Raw genomic sequence first — 19,020 nt, 5'->3', positions numbered from 1 at the left:
ATTCTAATATCTAATGCAAGGGGGGAAATTAGCCAATTGTAAAAGTTCAAGAGGTAATCGGCTAAAATTAAAGTTTTCGAAGAAAATTGACCAATTTTAAAAGTTTAAGAGGTGATTGGCTAAAATTAAAGTTAGGAAGACAATTAACAGCTCTTTGCAAATCAACAAATACTTCTTTATTTACTTTATTTGTTTAATTTGATTTTTAATGTTTTTTGTGTTGGAGATTTTTAACTCCACCTGTGTAAGTTATCTTACATTGCCGGTCCCAAGCCCGGATAAAGGAGGAGGGGGAGGGCGTCAAGTAGTCGACAGCCGGCACTCCAATGTTACATCGAATCCTTATGAAAATGAATCCAGAACGAAATCGCGCTAAAGTTAGGGCGTCACCCGTAAGTGGCACGCTGTGTGGCCCGAGCACAGTGATAAGTGAGCAAGGGTCGCTGTATCTCCATCGGCACCCGGATGCAGTGTTAAATGAGCAAGGGGGCCATAGAAACTTCTTTTCGAACGACTCCACTCAAAGTTGTTTGGGAGCATATGCTCCTATCAACTTTACACAAGACACACAAAAAAAGTACTTTGATCCTATTAGACGGGGGAGGGTGAAGAAGCTAGGACATAAGGGTAGAGTTCAAGAGAGTAGAATGCGTTTAGGTACATGGAATATAGGAACCTTAACGGGAAAATCTACGGAAGTAGTGGAAGTTATGGTGAGGAGAATGATAAATATTATGTGCCTACAAGAAACTAAGTGGGTTGGTCTTAAGGCAAAGGATCTAAAAAACTCAGGGTTTAAACTTTGGTATTCGGGCACAAATAGAACAAGAAACGGTGTTGGCATCATCGTGGACAAGACCTTGACACAAGATGTTGTAGATGTCAAGAGGGTAGGAGATAGAATCATGGCAATCAAGATTGTAATAGGACAAGAACTCATCAATGTGGTTAGTGCATACGCACCTCAAGTAGGGTTGGATACGAGTTCGAAGGAGAAATTTTGGGAAGACCTTGGAGACTTGGTGCAAGGAATTGCTCAGACGGAGAAGTTATTTATAGGAGGGGATTTAAATGGACACGTGGGCAAGGAGACAGGCAACTATAGAGGTTTTCATGGTGGCCATGGTTTTAGGGAGAGAAACAAGGATGGGGAAGCAATCTTGGATTTTGCAATGGCATATGATCTCTTCTTAGCCAACACATTCTTTAAGAAGAGAGAAGAACATGTGATCACCTACAAGAGTGGGTCGTTAAAAACACAAATAGATTTTCTTCTAATGAGGAAAAGGGATCGTATAACTTGTAAGGATTGCAAAGTTATACCGGGAGAGAGCTTGGCTAATCAACATCGCTTGTTGGTGATGGATGTACATATCAAAAGAGTGAGAAAAAAAAACAAGACTTGGAAGTGCCCAAGGACTAGATGGTGGAATCTAAAAGGAGAAAAACAAGCCATTTTCAAAGAGAAAGTAATCACCCAGTGTGGGTGGGATAGAGAGGAGGAAGCTAGCTAAAGGTGGGATTCCATGGCTAGTTGTATCCGAAAAGTAGCAAAAGAGGTATTAGGAGAGTCCAAGGGCTTTGCTCCACACTAAAAAGAATCTTGGTGGTGGAATGAGGAGGTACAAACAAAGGTGAAGGCTAAGAAGGAATGTTGTAAAGCCTTATACAAGGATAGGACCGATGAAAATTGTGAAAGGTATAGAAGAGCGAAGCAAGAGGCGAAGAAAACTGTGAGAGAAGCTAAGTTAGCGGCTTATGACGATATGTATAAGCGACTAGATACCAAAGAAGGAGAGTTGGATATCTATAAACTAGCTAGAGCAAGGGAAAAGAAGACAAGGGACCTAAACCAAGTGAGGTGCATCAAGGATGAGGATGGAAAGGTTCTTGCTACAGAGAACGCGGTCAAAGACAGATGGAAATGTTATTTTCATAATCTTTTCAATGAAGGACATGAAAAGAGCACTTCTTTAGGGGAGTTGAGTAACTCAGAAGAGTGTAGAAACTACTTATTTTATCGTCGAATCAGGAAGGAAGAAGTGGTTGTAGCTTTGAAGAAGATGAAGCATAGAAAAGCCGTGGGCCCAGATGATATACCGATCGAAGTGTGGAAAGTCTTGGGAGAGACAGGTATAGCATGGCTCACTGACCTTTTCAATAGGATTTTGAAAACGAAAAAGATGCCAAATGAGTGGCGAAAGAGCACTTTGGTGCCTATCTACAAGAACAAGGGCGACGTACAAAATTGCATGAACTATAAGGGTATTAAGCTAATGAGTCATACAATGAAGCCCTGGGAGAAAGTCATTGAGCATATATTGAGGCAAGAGACACGGGTTTCGGACAACCAATTCGGGTTCATGCAAGAGCGCTCAACCGTGGATGCAATCTATCTCTTACGAAGATTGATGGAAAGATATAGAGATGGGAAAAAGGATTTACACATGATCTTTATAGATTTGGAAAAAGCGTGTGATAGGATCCCAAGAGACATTCTTTGGAGGATTTTAGAGAAGAAAGGAGTACGAGTAGCATATATCCAATCTATAAAGGATATGTATGAAGGAGCAAAGACTGTCGTAAGAACTCATGAAGGACAAACCGAAAGCTTCCCCATAACTGTAGGATTACATCAAGGCTCATCCTTAAGTCCTTACCTTTTTGCGTTGGTAATGGATGAGTTAACAGGACATATTCAAGATGATATTCCTTGGTGTATGCTTTTCGCAGACGATATAATGTTGATAGATGAAACTCAGGAAGGAGTAAATACGAAGCTTAACCTTTGAAGAGAAGTGTTGGAATCTAAAGGTCTTCGCCTAAGCCGATCAAAAACAGAATATATGGAGTGCAAGTTCAGTGCAAATGGGGTCCAAAATGAGTTAGGGGTGAGGATTGGAGATCAGGAAATACCAAAGAGCGACTGCTTTCGCTACCTAGGATCTATCTTGCAAAAGAACGGAGAATTAGATGAAGATCTCAACCATAGAATACAAGCTGGATGGATGAAGTGGAAGAGTGCATCCGGTGTGTTGTGTGACCGCCGTATGCCACTGAAGCTCAAGGGAATAGGATGGCAATAAGGCCGGCGATGCTGTATGGCACAGAATGTTGGGCGGTGAAGCATCAACACATACATAAAATGGGTGTAGCGGAGATAAGGATGCTTCGTTGGATGTGTGGGCACACGAGAAAGGATAAGATTAGGAATGAGGATATCCGAGGTAAAGTAGGAGTAGTCGAAATTGTAGGAAAGCTGAGAGAAAATCGGTTACGGTGGTTTGGACATGTGCAAAGAAGGCTTACTGACGCTCCGGTTAGAAGATGCGACTACGGGACAGAGGTTCAGGGCCAAAGGGGTAGAGGAAGACCTAGGAAAACTTTGGAAGAGACTATAAGAAAAGACTTAGATACTTGGATCTAACGGCGGACATGACACATGACCGAGCACAATGGCGTTCTAGGATTTATATAGCCGACCCCACTCAGTGACTTGGATTTTTCAAGTCTCCAACCGAGAAGTTTTCCTCACTCGGGAAATTAAGGGAACCCTACCTCAACCTACATGCTTCACTCACAAAGCTTCAACATACAAGCTTCAACAAAAGAAAAAATTCAAAGAACTTAGTGCAGAAGGCATTGGTGTATTTAACACAATACGTTGAAATGAAGCAAAGCTTATTTATTGATATCTCCGATAAGTTACAACTATGTACATATACATGAGCCAAAATAAACAAACAAGATGGAGCCTTCACAAAGGTTACTTAGGAGAAGTCTCAGCAGTCGGTAGAGCCCCAGAAAGAGAAGGCACCGGAGGGTGATCATTCGGAGCCTCAGTACTGGACAGAACCCTAGAAGGAGGAGGCATCAGAGGTTGATCATTTGGAGCTTCATTACGCAGTACAGCCCCAGAAGACGAATGCAAATGCCTTTGGAACAAACCCACAAACCTTTGATGATCAAGTAAAATCTGACCATCAGATTCCTGCATCTGGTTAATCTTCCTCTTCATGTTTGTAGCATAGTCATGTGCGAGCCTGTGCAACTGTTTATTCTTATGCTTGAGCCCTCTAATCTCCTGTTTGAGACTCATCACTTTAGCCGCCAATGATTTAACTTGACGGGTTCGAGCAAATAGGCGTTGGGCCATATTAGACACAGAACCTGCACACTACACACTGCACACTGAGAGCCAGAGAATCCTTAACAGCCAACTCATCAAACCGTTTGGAAAGTAGTTTGTTATCTTTGGGAGTGACAAGGTTCCTGGCCACCACCGCAGCGGTCATATCATTCTTCATCACCGAATCCCCAACGGTAAGAGGACCAGTAGGGGATATGAAGGATGGGCGCCATATGTTGTCTTGAGGAGGCATATCCGCCTCTTTACCAAAGTTCACGTCAAAACGACGGTCAGATGGGCCAGCCATTTTCCTGAGGTGTTGAAGAAGATGTTAGACAAATCAAGATTTCAGAAGTGCAAGAAGGGAATTTCTACAGGTGGCAATGCAAGTGTGCTTTGAAACGTAATGCATACCTCTATAAAAAGCAGCACGCGACAGAGCTTCAGAAATCGAAGAGGCGCCTGCTTTATCAGAAGAGGAGCCTGCTCAGAAATCGAAAAATGCACACCTAACTTTGCAGAAATCACGGGCAATTTGTCGAGGAGCTGATCTTAGAAATCGAAGCGGCGCTTGCTTTCTCAAAAGCTGGGCCTGCTCAGAAACCACGAGGGCCGATCTCAGAAATCGAAGAGGCACCTACTTTTTCAGCCTTGTCAGTACCTGTCATATGCACACTTAGCTTCGCGGAAATTACGGGCAATCTGTCGAAGATTTCTGGTGAAGTAGAAAGCACGTGACAGATTTCCTTGGATAAAGCTTGTCTGTAATCTTCACACGCAACATCAGCTTTCCAGATACCACAGACCACTTTTTCAAAGTGCTCTGACAAAGTCTTCTAAAAAAAAAAGTGCTCTGACAAAGTTAAAACACGTGAAGCTTGCAACTCCCACTACATTGCTATGACCTCAAGAACCAGACTCCCAGCAGGATTGCCTTCTCAAAAATCGAAGAGGCACCGCTCTCCGAATCTAGAGAGCCAGATCCCCGACATGACCACTTTTTCAAAGTACTCTGTCAAAGTTAAAACACGTAAAGCTTGCAGCTCCCACTACATGGCTATGACCAAGAAGAGTAAAGGAATAACATTACTACTTGTTGTTAAGGAAACTCCTATATATGTCGACCTCCATCCCCAACGGACAGGCAGACCTGCAAAAATGCTCAACCCTTCCTCATATCTGAGAGCCCCAACGAAGCCTCTCGAAATACTCAGCCTTCTTTCCCCCCGATAATACCTCTGCAAACAAGCTACACCAGAGCAAGAATATCTCATATCATCAGGGTTAAAACCAAGAGTATCCCATATCATGCTTTTTCCCTGTCTTTTCCTTTGGCCTTGTTCTTACCTGCAAGACAAGGAGAAAGAGAGCAATCAGTCAGCACTTGGAATCAAGCTTCCAGTCAGGAACTGACTGCCTGGAACCCCTTACCTGATTACTTACCTGGCATTGCTCTCGAGTACTCATCTTCAACATCTTATGCCTCCAGAGAAGATGCCACATCTGCCTGAGGAACAGATAGGGCAAGTGAGAAGGATACAAGGAAGCATGTGGAGACAAGCGTAACAGCAAAATTATCCCATATCATCAGGGTCGAACGTACTTTAAATTTGATGGACCTGTTTTGACCCTCAAATTCTTCAGTCGGCCTTATACTCTGGAGGAAACCAGCAAATCCTCTAACCCAGTTCAAGAATAAGCCTATGGAAAGTTACTTCTTCAAAAGCAAAAGTATCTCATATCATCTCTCCTCCTTTTTCTTCTCTTTATCCTTCATGCTGCCGGCAAGATAGGGAGAATGAGAACAATCAGCCAGAACTCGAAATCAAACTTCTGATCTGGGACTGATTGCTTGGAGCTGTGATTGCTTACCTTGTCTGCCACCTCTTTCAGCAGATCTCCTAGCTCGGCGACTTGGGGGACTCCTACTACATGGTTTGTATCGTGCTTGACCAAGCCTGAAACTACAAGTAAGTTTCAAGTGAAATTGATACATTACCTTGTGCATCTCCACCGATTAAAGATACCACCCCTAGATAGAGGAAGAGTACTCCAGAGAAGATCATTTGTACTAAATCATTCACTTGTTCTCACTAAAAGAGAGCTTGAACCTATGTGTAAACCCTTCACAATTAATGAGAACTCCTCTACTCCGTGGACGTAGCCAATCTGGGTGAACCACGTACATCTTGTGTTTTGCTTTCCTGTCTCTATCCTTTTACATACTTATCCACACTAATGACCAGAGCAATCTAGCGAAGGTCACAAACTTAAATACTTTCTGTTGTACCAAAGTCCTCACTGATTTTGTGCATTAACAATCCTTAAGTCCTTACCTTTTTGCATTGGTAATGGATGAGTTAACAGGACATATTCAAGATGATATTCCTTGGTGTATGCCTTCGCAGACGATATAACGTTGATAGATGAAATTCAGGATGGGGTAAATGCGAAGCTTAACCTTTGGAGAGAAGTGTTGGAATCTACAGGTCTTCGCCTAAGCCGATCAAAGACAGAATACATGGAGTGCAAGTTCAGTGCAAATGGAGGCCAAAATGAGTTAGAGGTGAGGATCGGAGACACGGAAATACCAAAGAGTGACCGTTTTCGCTTCCTAGGATCTATCTTGCAAGAGAACGGAGAATTAGATGGAGACCCTGTATGGCACATAATGTTGGGTGGTGAAGCATCAACACGTACACAAAATGGGTGTAGCGGAGATGATGATGCTTTGTTGGATGTGTGGGCACACGAGAAAGGATAAGATTAGGAATGAGGATATCCGAGGTAAAGTAAGAGTAGCCGAAATTGAAGGAAAGATGAGAGAAAATCCGTTACGGTGGTTTGAACATGCGCAAAGAAGGTCTACTGACGCTCCGGTTCGAAGATGTGACTACGGAACAGAGGTTCAGGGCCGAAGGGGTAGAGGAAGACCTAGGAAAACTTTGGAAGAGACCCTAAGAAAAGACCTAGAGTACTTGGATCTAACGGAGGACATGACACAAAACCGAGCGTAATGGCATTCTAGGATTCATATAGCCGACCCCACTTCGTGGGAAAAGGCTTTGTTGTTGTTGTTGTTTGTGTTGGAGATTTTTAATGTCTTTAAATGTTAATTTATATATTATCTTGCACAGATGGCAATCATAACAAGCCAAAGCTCCAATGCAAAGACTCAAATATTAAACCTATACTTTCATATTTGGGTCCCAAAAAAGTGGTGAATTTATGTATTTTGATTTTTTTTTCCTAATGCAAAGACTGAAATCTTAAGACTCATTGTCTTTCCATTGGAGAAGAAAAATTGAACTCAAAACTCATATGAGTTTTAACAATTTAGTTATGTGCATTGGAGATGATTGAACTTAAAACTCAAATTTCATTTTTCTTAGTTACATAATTTCATTTTTAGTTTGAATGGGCTCCACGTTGGACTCAAATATCACTTTGAAACTCAAATTGGGGGTCTCACTTTGCCTTAAAACCCTAATATGAGTTTTAATTTCCATGCGCATTGGAGATGTTTTGTCTTGTATTTGGAATTAAATAAAATTTGAGTTCTCCATTGGAGATACTCTAAGCGAAGTTAACAATTTTATTGACATAACTAATGATATAGGGGTGTGATATTCACACACCACATTTTACTTCTCACATACATTTTTAATTTTCAACTGTCGGATTGAATGAATTGAAGAAGATCAACGAACATAAATTATCAAGAGGTATATGAGAAGTAAAATGAAGTATGTGGATAGCGCGTCCCCATGATATATTGCAAAGTGATGCAAACATTAAGTTTCAGAATGTAAAGTGGCGTAAATTAAGTTTCAGGGACAAAATAATATTTTAGGGGATAAATGGGAAAATAAAAAGTCAACAAGAATACAAGGTCGACAAAATACTGACTAACGTGTCTGCGTTTGTTCCACAATAGACGTGGGCTAACGAGTCATTTCACATGCCTGACAGTGTTTTACAGTACCAAAGCTATTAGGTGTTCCGGAGTCCCCGGATGCCCAGCAGTGTTGTACTGTTTTGTGCCAAAGATACAAAAGATAATGCACCAACGACTGAAGGATAAGCTCCGTACTTCATAAAATCTGGGAGGAGCTTCAAGCGTCTGTCGGCTCTTCGAAACGTTTAAGGTTGCAGTGGCAACTGCGAGACTATGGCCAATGAGATCATGCATGCGGTTCAGTACGACAGCTATGGCGGAGGACCTTCTGGCTTAAAGGTTATTCTTTTCGATTTTCCACCTTCTTCGTCTTCGAATTTGAAAATGAACTGCAACCCCATTTCGATTGCGAGTACTTGATTGATTCATTGAAATTTTGGGGAGGAAAAGATACAGTGATTGGTTTTCTTTCTCACGTTTATTGTTTTTATTAGGAAACGAGAATCTGAGAGATTCTTGAATCACGCGATGAGAGAGATACTGACAGGAATTATACTCCGTCACTAGGTTTTGTTATCGAGAAAATTACCATTTGCATATGCTAATGGTAAACCAAGTTGTTGGTCTATTTTGCGGACACATAGCAGTTTGTCATGACATTGGCCTTATTGCAGCATGTTGAAGTTCCGATTCCAAATCCGAGCAAGGATGAGGTGTTGCTGAAGGTGGAGGCAGCCAGTCTAAACCCATTTGATTGGAAAGTTCAGAAAGGCATGCTGTGGCCTTTTTTGCCTAGCAGGTTTCCGAACATACCGGGTAATTTGGTTTTGCTGTCTTGAGACACTCTGCTCCTTATGGGATCCTTTTCGTGTTTATATGTCTTGACTTATGCTACATTCCGTGTATTATTTGATCTTCTTCTTGAAAAAAGTAGGATGGATGTTCGATACTTGCTTAAACACGTTGATACTTTGCGTTTGAATGCACTGTTTTCTTGTTCATTTGGTCTAATAAACTTTCTGCATTGGCCTTTTTGTGTTTCCTGGGAGAGATTCTCACATGAAACCATTGATATCCAGCATGATGAGAGGGGCAGAGAGTAAAGAGATATGCAACGGATAGCAACGTTTTTCAAAGGGAAGGGGGTGGGGGTGCACCTTTTAAGATGAGATAAAATGGTTTATGTAGAAGTTTTCACAGGACCACATTTTCTGAGAAGTCGTTTTGTTAACCGAAGATATTCCTTGCTGGAACTGGAACAGGTACCGATGTGGCAGGAGAGGTTGTAAGGGTAGGCCCTGGAGTTAAAAATTTCAAAGCTGGTGACAAAGTTGTTGCAATGGTTAACCCTCGTGTAAGTTCCCCTATATATCAGCTCACTTTCTCAGTTTCACTTGAAATTCTTCGAATTTAGTATTCGTTCTTGGCGAAGCACAATTTAGCTGAAAGGATAACATAATTCAGAAAAAAGGGTATTAAGCTTCCATATATAACTTAACTTAGAGCTATTAATTTCATAATGATCTCTGAATAATTATTAACCAATTTGAAAAGTAGTATCCATTTGTTCCAATCTGAATTGTTGTATTTGTAAGCCCTCATTAACCGCTCATCGATTTTATGTGCCCCTTTCCCTAGTGTCTTTCCGGTTGATGTGAGACTGAACATTGCGGGTAGGAATGACTCTTGATGTGCTTAATATGCAAACCTGGTGACAGAATGTGTCACCTATATATGTAATGCGTCTTTCATTGATACATACCATGTCCGTTTTGACTGATTATATTCTTCGATGATGAATCATAGAATGGAGGTGGACTAGCTGAACTTGCTGTGACAATGAAGAGTCTGACCGTTGCAAGGCCACCGGAAGTTTCAGCAGCCACTGCTGTAGGATTACCCGTTGCTGGTCTCACAGCTCACCAGGCCCTTGTACAACCTGCAGGGATCAAGCTTGATGGAAGTGGTCAGCAAGCAAACATTCTGATCACAGCTGCTTCAGGCGGTGTAGGACTCTATGCGGTTCAACTGGCAAAACTCGGAAACACTCATGTTACAGCCACTTGTGGTGCCCGCAACATTGAACTGGTCAAGAGCCTAGGGGCTGATGAGGTTATTGACTATAAGACCCCAGAAGGTGCAGCTCTTAAGAGTCCATCCGGTCGAAAATATGATGCTGTGATCCACTGTGCAACAGGCATTCCTTGGTCAACTTTTGAGCCTAATTTGAGTGCGAACGGTAAGGTAATAGATATTACTCCCACCCTCGGTTCTGTGGCAAGCTTTGCATTGAAGAAACTTACCTTTTCCAAAAAGCAATTGGTGCCACTGCTCTTATCTCCCAAGGCCGATAACCTTGATTATCTTGTTAAGTTGGTGAAAGAAGGGAAGCTCAAGACGATAATTGACTCAAAGTATCCCCTGGCCAAGGCAGAGGACGCTTGGGCTAAAAGCATGGATGGCCATGCTACCGGAAAGATAATTGTGGAGCCTTAGTTTTGACCATGCTATGCTTTGAATTGCCCAGTGTTATGTAGTTATATGAGAAGTTTGAGTATTATTTCAATGGTGTTTATTCACCAAAGCACTATGATGTATTCCTCATCATCATCATCGTCGTCGCCTTCCTCACTGCCTCCATCGTCATAGTAGTCGCTTGATGTGTTAGCTTGCTTGGTCGGGTTTTTTGTCATTCGTGGTGTATAGAAAGATGGTAATGATGGGTTTGTTCTTGGTGTTATTGACGATAAGACTATACTTAATGCTCTATGCAAGAATGGGTTTGTGCAGTCTGCTGAAATGTTTGTGAGGGTTTTAGAACTCGGGTTCCAGTTGGAAGCCCGTATTTGTACTTGATTGTGATGTACTTGATTGTGATTCTTGGTTGTCTCAATTTATGGTCAATAGTAAGTTCATTTCAACTCGAGCTATCTAGTTAACTCAACAGGACAGAGCAAAACACAGTATTATACATCGTTGAATTGCAGTACTTGAACTTTAATTTACAGTCCCCAAAAAAGTGCATCAAGTGCACAGACAGGATGGAACGGAGAAGGAGCAAAGATGCCCTTGGATGGAAACAAGGAGGAAGAAGAAGGAGACAGAGAGGTTATAATTTTGTGTTCCACGGATGTGGAACGAGTTGTTCCAGGGGTGAGGCAGAACGAAAATTCATTCAAAATTCGTCCCGTGGAACAACGCGTTCCACCCGTTTTAGGCGCACCAAATGTAGGATGTAACGCCTCGTTCCACTCCGTTCCGTCCCGTCTTACGTACCAAACGGTACCTTAAAGCTCCAAAATGATCTTCCCTGTAGCATGGCCCTCGATACTCTTAATCCAAGCATCTTCAGCCTTGCTGAGAGAATGCGTCGAGTCGATCACTGCCTTGAGCTTCTTTTCCTTCACCAAGCTAACAAGACACTCCAGGTTCGCACCCTTGGGAATCATGAGCAGTGGCACCAGCTGCTTCTTTGAGAAGGTGAGTTTCTTCACGACAAAAGTAGCGAAAGAACTCGTAGTCGGAGCAATGTCTATAACCTTCCCTTTTGCACTCAAACTAGGCTCAAAAGTTGACCAAGGAATGCCTTTTGCACAATTGATTACGAAATCATATTTTCGTCCAGACGGGCTCTTTAGAGCTGCCCCATCCTCGGTCTTGTAGTCAAGAACCTCATCTGCCCCTAAGCTCTTGACCAATTCGATGTTACGCGCTCCACATGTGGCTGTAACGTGAGTATTTCCGAGCTTTGCTAGTTGGACTGCATAGTGTCCCACGCCTCCAGAGGCAGCAGTGATCAATATGTTCTTATTTTGACCTGTTCCGTCAAGCTTGATCCCTGCACATTGGGTGAGAGCTTGGTGAGCCGTGAGGCCAGCAACAGGTAAGCATGCGCCTTCGGCAGCTGAAACTTCAGGTGGCCTAGCAACCATTAATCTCTCATTAGTTACAGCAAACTCAGCCAGTCCTCCTCCACTCTGTCAAACACACGAACTTTCAATGTGAGGATCCTAGGGATAAACAAGTAGCTCTTAAAGTAAAGGGGAATAAGTCGATCGAGCACTTACGAAATGGCTGAGCAGTACAACAACTTTGTCTCCGACTTTGAACTTTTTGGCACCTTGTCCAACTTCTACAACCTCTCCGGCCACATCAGTTACTGGTCATGCATGACGCGAGAGATAGAAGAGAATAAACAACAGGTTAGATTAAAGATTTTGCTCTATAGATAGCAGCCTAAAGCTCAAAGACATCCCAAGACAACTCATCTTTCAACATAATTTTGTTGCAGAATCCTACGAACCCGTCTACCCACACAACGCTCGAAATGCGTTCCATGTAAGAATCGAGCACAAATGAGAGATTATATTTGGTGTTCTGCATAAATTTTGTTTACAAATGTTATACAAATACAATAAGATCACAAATAACATGAAAAACTGAATTACCAGGTATTTGAGGGAATTTTCTGGGGAAAAGAGGCCGCAGCTCGCCTTTCTGAATTTTCCAATCAACTGGATTGAGACTAACTGCTTCCAATTTCAGCAAAACCTCATTCTTCTTCGGGGCGGGAATCGGAACCTCAACATGCTGTACCAAACATAAAACTCATTTGTGTTCAATTACGAATCACCACTTCAACTCAATCCTTAAACAGTTTCCTTGCAGGTTGTACTTGTTACATGATTAACTACTAATTATAAATAAATTACCATGAAAATCAAATTAAACACTGATGGCATAGAAACTCGATTATTCTCATGCTAAAGCTTAGAACTTTTTAACTTTTTTTTTGGGCCATCAGAAATCACCTTCAAACCAGCTGCTTCTCCGCCATAGCTGTCGTACTGAACCGCATGCATAAGCTTCGCCGCCATGGCTGATCATGCACACGCAGAGACGGAGTGAGAGAGAGAGAGAGAGAGAGAGAGAGAGAGAGAGAGAGAGAGAAAGTGTGCAGATTTTTGGAATCGAGTTTTTTGAGTTTTATGGATATAAATGACAGACTGAGAACGTTCACATTGTTTTCTTCACTTCATTACATGTTTTTTTGGGTACTTATTTGTAATAAATACAAAAACAAGAATACATGGATTATGTCCAATACGATAAACCAAAACTTGTTAAAGTTTCAGAAAGAATCCACCTTTGTAATTCTTTTTTTTGTCCAACCACCTTTGTAATTCATTAAGTGCAAAGTTATATCACGAAAAACCCTGATCAGTTAGTAATGAAATTATTTCGTGTTAAAGAACTTCATTAGGTTTCCGATGTGGGACATGTTAATCTTCATCCTGTGAAGAATATCAATAGAGTTTTCCTGTGTAATCTAGAGAGAGAGAGAGAGAGAAAGAGAAGAGTTTAGAGAGAGAATTGTAGCTTAATTATACTTTCTGTATTCAATGAATGATTCTTACAGTACATAATACAAGTATATATACATGTGACTTTCCTTACTCACTAAGGATTCTATACTAACTGTTTTAACTACCACAACCACCTTATCCCTTCATCTTTTGACACTTGTCACAATATGACAATTCTTTATCTTTACATCCCCCTCAATCATATGCTTGGAAGAACCAAGCATAAGATTGGAACAATGATGCTGAAACAAGGGTGTAGATAGTCCCTTTGGTAATATATCTGCAGACTGTTCTTTGGATGACACATGAAGCACAAGGAGATCTCCTCGAATAACATGTTCCCGCACAAAATGATAATCGATTTCAATATGTTTCACTCTGGAATGGAAGATAGGATTAGAGGATAGAGCAATGGCAGAGAGGTTGTCACAATAAAGAACCGGTGCAGTGAAAATTGGAACACACAGATCACATAAGACTTGCGGTATCCATGCTAACTCAGCAGCTGTGATTGTCAATGCTCTATATTCGGCCTCTGTTGATGATCTGGAAACCGTGTGTTGCATCTTTGATGCCCAAGATATAGGACTCGAACCAAGATATACAATATGACCAGAAGTCGATCGTCGATCATTTGGGTCAACCGCCCAATCGGCATTGCTATAAGCCTGTAATTGAAGCTTGCCAGTTTGAAACTGAAGACCATAATGCAATGTGCCACTGAGATATCGTAAGATGCGCTTGACAGCTACAACATGGGAGTCCATATGATTATGCATAAACTGGCAACATTGATTGACAAAGAAGGCAACATCAGGCCTTGTAAATGTCAAGTATTACAAGGCTCCCACAATACTTCGATATTGTTGTGGACTGTGATAAGAAGTCCCTTCCGTCTTAGACAACTTGTGGTAGGGTAAACATGGTGTGGCACAAGGTTTGGAATCTTGCAAGTTAACCTTTTCTAGCAGATCCTTGATGTATTTAGTTTGTGAAACAAAGAGACCATGAGGCTGATATGTAATCTGTAACCCTAAGAAATAATGAAGCGGGCCCAAATCTTTCATTTCAAACTCCTTGGCTAAAGCTTGGATAACATCATCAATCAACTTAGTTGAATTGCCAGTGAGGATGATATCATCCACATACAAAAGAAGAACCACAGTACCAAGATGAGTGTGCCTCACAAACAATGATGGATCGGCCAGAGAAGCTTTAAAACCCAATCCTGGTAAGAAACTTGTAAACTTTTCATTCCAAGCTCGAGGAGCTTGTTTTAATCCATAGAGTGACTTATTAAGTTTGCACACATAATTAGAGGGATGAACTGAACTTTCAAAGCCTTGTGGTTGAGACATGTACACTTCTTCATGAAGATCACCATGAAGAAATGCATTCTTCACATCCAGTTGCCACAATGACCATTGAAACTAAGCTGCTAATGCCAAAATTAACTGAACAGTGGTAGGTTTCACTACAGGACTGAAAGTCTCACTGTAATCCACACCCTCTTCTTGGCTATAACCTTTTGCAACTAATCGTGCCTTATATCTTGCCACTGATCTATCAGGATTGGTTTTGATTCGATAGACCCACTTACAACCTACTAGGTTTTTAGTAGTCGACAATGGTACTATGGATCAAATATTTTGAGATTTTAATGCAGTGATCTCATCTTCCATAGCAGCAACCAATTCTGGAATTTTAACAGCAGACTTGAAAGTGGCAGGTTCTGAAACTTGAACAGATGACTTAACTGTTGCTGAAAACACCTTATTCTTCTTTTAGATCGAGTTTGCATAGGTGCAAGCTCACTGAGGGTATTAGAAAGACAACTGGCAGATTTTCAGGTTGAAAATCTGGATCATCAAGGAGCAAGGACTGTGTAGGTTCTACAGGTAATGTAGTAGGTAATGTAGGAGAAGTAGGATATTCCACAAATCTTAAATTAGTAAGTGGGGTGGACATGGAACACTCTGAGGCAATATTGGGAGGAAAGTGTGAAAACTCTGAGGCATTAGTAGGGATAGAAGTTGAACACTCTGGAGCTTTAGGTGGAATTGGTGAAACTACAGTATTATGAGAATTGACTAATGAAGGAAGAACATGTGGTTGTACTTGTAGTGATGTGAATGTAATGCGTGGTAATGCACTAGATGTAATGATGGATGAATAAGGAAATGTAGTCTCATCAAATAAAACATGTCTAGACACATAGATTTTGTTGGTAAGAGGATTGAGACAAAGATAGCCTTTATACTGACCGACATAGCCTATGAATATGCACTGTGAAGTTTTTGGTTGCAGCTTACTAGAATTCAATTGTTTTAATAGCGGAAAACAAGCACATCCAAAAACTTTAAGATGAGATATGGATGGTGAGGTTCCAAACAAGCACTGAAATGGTGATGACATTTGGAGTGTTTGACATGCCATTCTATTTATAAGATAAACAGAAACTGCACAAGCATGAAACCAAAATTTATGTGGTAAAGATGCTGTTTGAAGGAGAGTGACTGCTGTTTCAAGGATGTGTCTATGCTTCATTTTAGCGAGACCATTCTGTTGAGAAGTATACGGACATGACTTTTGATGAATGATACCCTTTTGGAGTAAATAGTGTTTGAATTTATGAATGGAGTATTCACCCCCACCATCACTTTGAAACACTTTCACAGTTGCAGAGAATTGAGTGATCAGAAAACTGTGAAAATGGATAAAAACACCAAAAACTTCACTTTTATTCATTAATGGGAAAATCCAGGTAAACCTGGCACATTCATCCACAAAGCTTACATAAAATTTGTAACCCTCAATGGAAACAGTGGATGAAGGACCCCAAACATCACTATGGATGACCTTTAGAGGATGGACAGTTTTATTTGCAGGAAATAGAAATGGAAGCTTGACAAATTTGCCTTCCAAACAAGATTTACAGACAGAAGACACATGATCTAAAGATATAGGAATATGTGATTGTTTTAGCATTGCAGAAGTTACAATGTTGGAAGGATGTCCTAATCTTTGGTGCCACAAATTTATTTTGACTTGACTGCCAAGATAACAGGTTTGTTGCTGAAAAGATGCATTGTGTTTTTATGCTTGAATGATGAGATGTTGTGGAATATGAAAGGGTATGGGATAGAGGCATTTTCTACACAGCCTTTGAAGAATGATTCTCCCTGTGATCTTGTCCTGGATCCAAAAAAAAAATTCATCACAAATGAATATACATTTGTTATCTTTACATAGCTGATATATGGATAGTAAATGCTGTGATAACTGAGGCACATGCAATATGTTCTTTAACTCAAAAGCATATTGAGGTGTATGAAGAGTAGTAGAACGAATATTAGAGATTGGCAAACCTGAGCCACTTGCTGTTGTTACTGTATCATTGCCAGAGAAAGGTGCTGCAAGATTAAGATTAGAAAGATCCGAGGTCATATGAGAAATAGCCCCAGTATCAGCAACCCAGAATTGCTCTTGTGGTGCAGAAGGTGAAAATGTAGTATGCATTGCAGAAAGATTTGAGGGTGGTGATCTTCCTTGATAAGTGAAGTTGCCTCGATGATAACACTGAACTGTAGTGTGTCCATATTTCCAACAGATTTGGCACTGCACTTTAGAGGATGGTGCAGGTGGAGAAGAGTGTCTTTGAAAGTAATATGCAGCAATGTGACCTCTTTTGGTACATATTTGACATGTAGGTACTTCATAACCATGCTCAGGACAAGTGGAGATATGAGGTTTGGCAGGACCAAGTATTCCAGCACTCAGATTAGAAGGGCTTGTGTTATACCTTGGATTAGACCGAAAGTTATTCCTGCCCCTACCTCGTCCTCGAAAGCCACTGGAACTATATCCACCATTGTAGTTAGAAGAGTGACCATTGTAACCAGTATTTGTTGAACCACCATTATAAACTTGTGATTGAGAGGAACCACTAGAAGAGCCTTCTTGTAGCATAAGAGCTTTGCCTTTACCGGATGTATTTTGAGCAACCATTGCAGTGACAAAAGACTCTGAGATCGAGTTATTTTCAACAGTTGCTTCCTCAACCAATAACTGAGACCGAAACTCCTTAAGAGTGATGACATTCTCCCTGCCCCTTATAACTGTCCTAAAGGTATTATACTCAGAAGGCAAACCTTTCATTGCCAATATCACAATATCATCATCCTCAAAGGTGACACCAGTTGCATAAAGATGATCCCTCACATCTTTAATGCGTTGCAAATATGTAGAAACTGAATCGTTACCTTTCTTAATATTTTGCAGCTCCGTTTTTTATTGAAAGATATTGGCTTTGGTTACAGTGGAGAGCCTATCTTTCAGGCTGATCCACATGTCATTAGAGCTCAAGCAACCAATACATAGCAGTCGGAGACAATGTGGCAATGATAAGTTGCATTAAAGCACGGTCATGCATTTTCCAAATTTGAAAGTCATAAGTCTCAACACCTTCAATTGTAGCATCTTCAATGAATTGAGTAGGACAGCGCCTAGTACCATCCACAAAACCTAAAATGCCATGAATTTCAAGAAGCAATCGAAGTTGATATTGCCAAACAAGATAATTTGTATCATCATGTTTAACAGTAGCAGAAGTAGACACATTTGTAATCAGATTCGTGATCGGAGACTGAACTATGTTCAATTGTGCAGCTGTCACCATTGTGTTGCAGAATGTAACAGAGAATCAAGGAATTTGCTGGAAGAAATTGAGAAATCTAGGGTTGAAGAAGCAGTCACAAGATTGCAGACGAATAGAACACAAATCGAGACCAAGATTCAGCAAGAAATCATCAATACAACATGGAAAAGTTGAGTCACACTTTTCATCAAACACTTGGCAGGCATGGTTGCATACATTGTGCAAATCAAGATCGATGGCAGACACGAAGCTCGACTCGAAAGATAACAGCAAAGAACTCCAAATTAGATCACGAAAAACTTCAAAGATCGAGAGCGGAAGCAGCACTAATCCTCAGAATCCAAGGACTGGTGAAGATACCATGTTAATCTTCATCCTGTGAAGAATATCAATAGAGTTTTCCTGTGTAATCTAGAGAGAGCGAGAGAGAGAAAAAGAGAAGAGTTTAGAGAGAGAATTGTAGCTGAATTATACTTTCTGTATTCAATGAATGATTCTTACAGTACATAATACAAGTATATATACATGTGACTTTCCTTACTCACTAAGTATTCTATTCTAACTGTTTTAACTACCACAATCACCTTATCCCTTCATCTTTTGACACTTGTCATAATCTGACAATTCTTTATCTTTACAGGACATAAGCTTCAACAAAAATTTAAAGTAATTGGTTTGCCTTGCTTTAATAGTCAACTATGATAGCCATTCTCTCTTAATACTAGGGTCTAGTGGTATTTATCTTCATTTGTAAGTGAGAGATTTTAAGTTCAATTCTCACAAAATGCGAATTTGAACCACATTATTACTAGCCCATTGTGAGGCTCAACCTCCTTCCCGTAGTGTAGATAATATCGTTTGTTAAAAAAAAAAAGTCAACCATGACTAACAATATTTGTTTTTAAAAATCATCTATTATTCATAGAGGATTGTTATTCTATGATTACTGTAATTTAAAAGGAAAAGTTAT

At 40.7% G+C, this 19,020-nt stretch overlaps 3 protein-coding genes across 3 annotated transcripts; 1 reads left to right on the top strand and 2 right to left on the bottom strand.

Annotated features, from left to right (window-relative positions):
• Window positions 1–8,095: 8,095 nt before the first annotated feature.
• LOC103445367 (chloroplast envelope quinone oxidoreductase homolog) lies at window positions 8,096–10,953 on the top strand. Its single transcript, XM_008384366.4, has 4 exons — window positions 8,096–8,366; window positions 8,702–8,843; window positions 9,290–9,381; window positions 9,834–10,953. Exons 1-4 carry the CDS (start codon window positions 8,301–8,303, stop codon window positions 10,521–10,523), a joined length of 990 nt encoding a protein of 329 aa, XP_008382588.1. The 5' UTR covers window positions 8,096–8,300; the 3' UTR covers window positions 10,524–10,953.
• Window positions 10,954–10,978: 25 nt separating this feature from the next.
• On the bottom strand, window positions 10,979–13,000 carry LOC103445366 (chloroplast envelope quinone oxidoreductase homolog). Its single transcript, XM_008384365.4, has 4 exons — window positions 12,839–13,000; window positions 12,476–12,617; window positions 12,095–12,186; window positions 10,979–12,004 (listed from the first exon to the last, which is right to left on the bottom strand). Exons 1-4 carry the CDS (start codon window positions 12,902–12,904, stop codon window positions 11,315–11,317), a joined length of 990 nt encoding a protein of 329 aa, XP_008382587.3. The 5' UTR covers window positions 12,905–13,000; the 3' UTR covers window positions 10,979–11,314.
• A 588-nt stretch (window positions 13,001–13,588) lies between these two features.
• LOC139188863 (uncharacterized) lies at window positions 13,589–18,425 on the bottom strand. The gene is made up of 2 exons (XM_070806877.1): window positions 16,762–18,425; window positions 13,589–16,588 (listed from the first exon to the last, which is right to left on the bottom strand). The coding sequence occupies exons 1-2, from the start codon at window positions 17,549–17,551 to the stop codon at window positions 16,548–16,550; spliced, it is 831 nt and encodes a 276-aa protein (XP_070662978.1). The 5' UTR covers window positions 17,552–18,425; the 3' UTR covers window positions 13,589–16,547.
• Window positions 18,426–19,020: the final 595 nt, after the last annotated feature.

The sequence above is a fragment of the Malus domestica genome, chromosome 10 (assembly GCF_042453785.1).
Source record: "Malus domestica chromosome 10, GDT2T_hap1".
Classification (NCBI taxonomy): Eukaryota; Viridiplantae; Streptophyta; class Magnoliopsida; order Rosales; family Rosaceae; genus Malus; species Malus domestica.
Note: the sequence above shows the minus strand (reverse complement) of the source record. Positions and strands in the feature narration are given on the sequence as shown.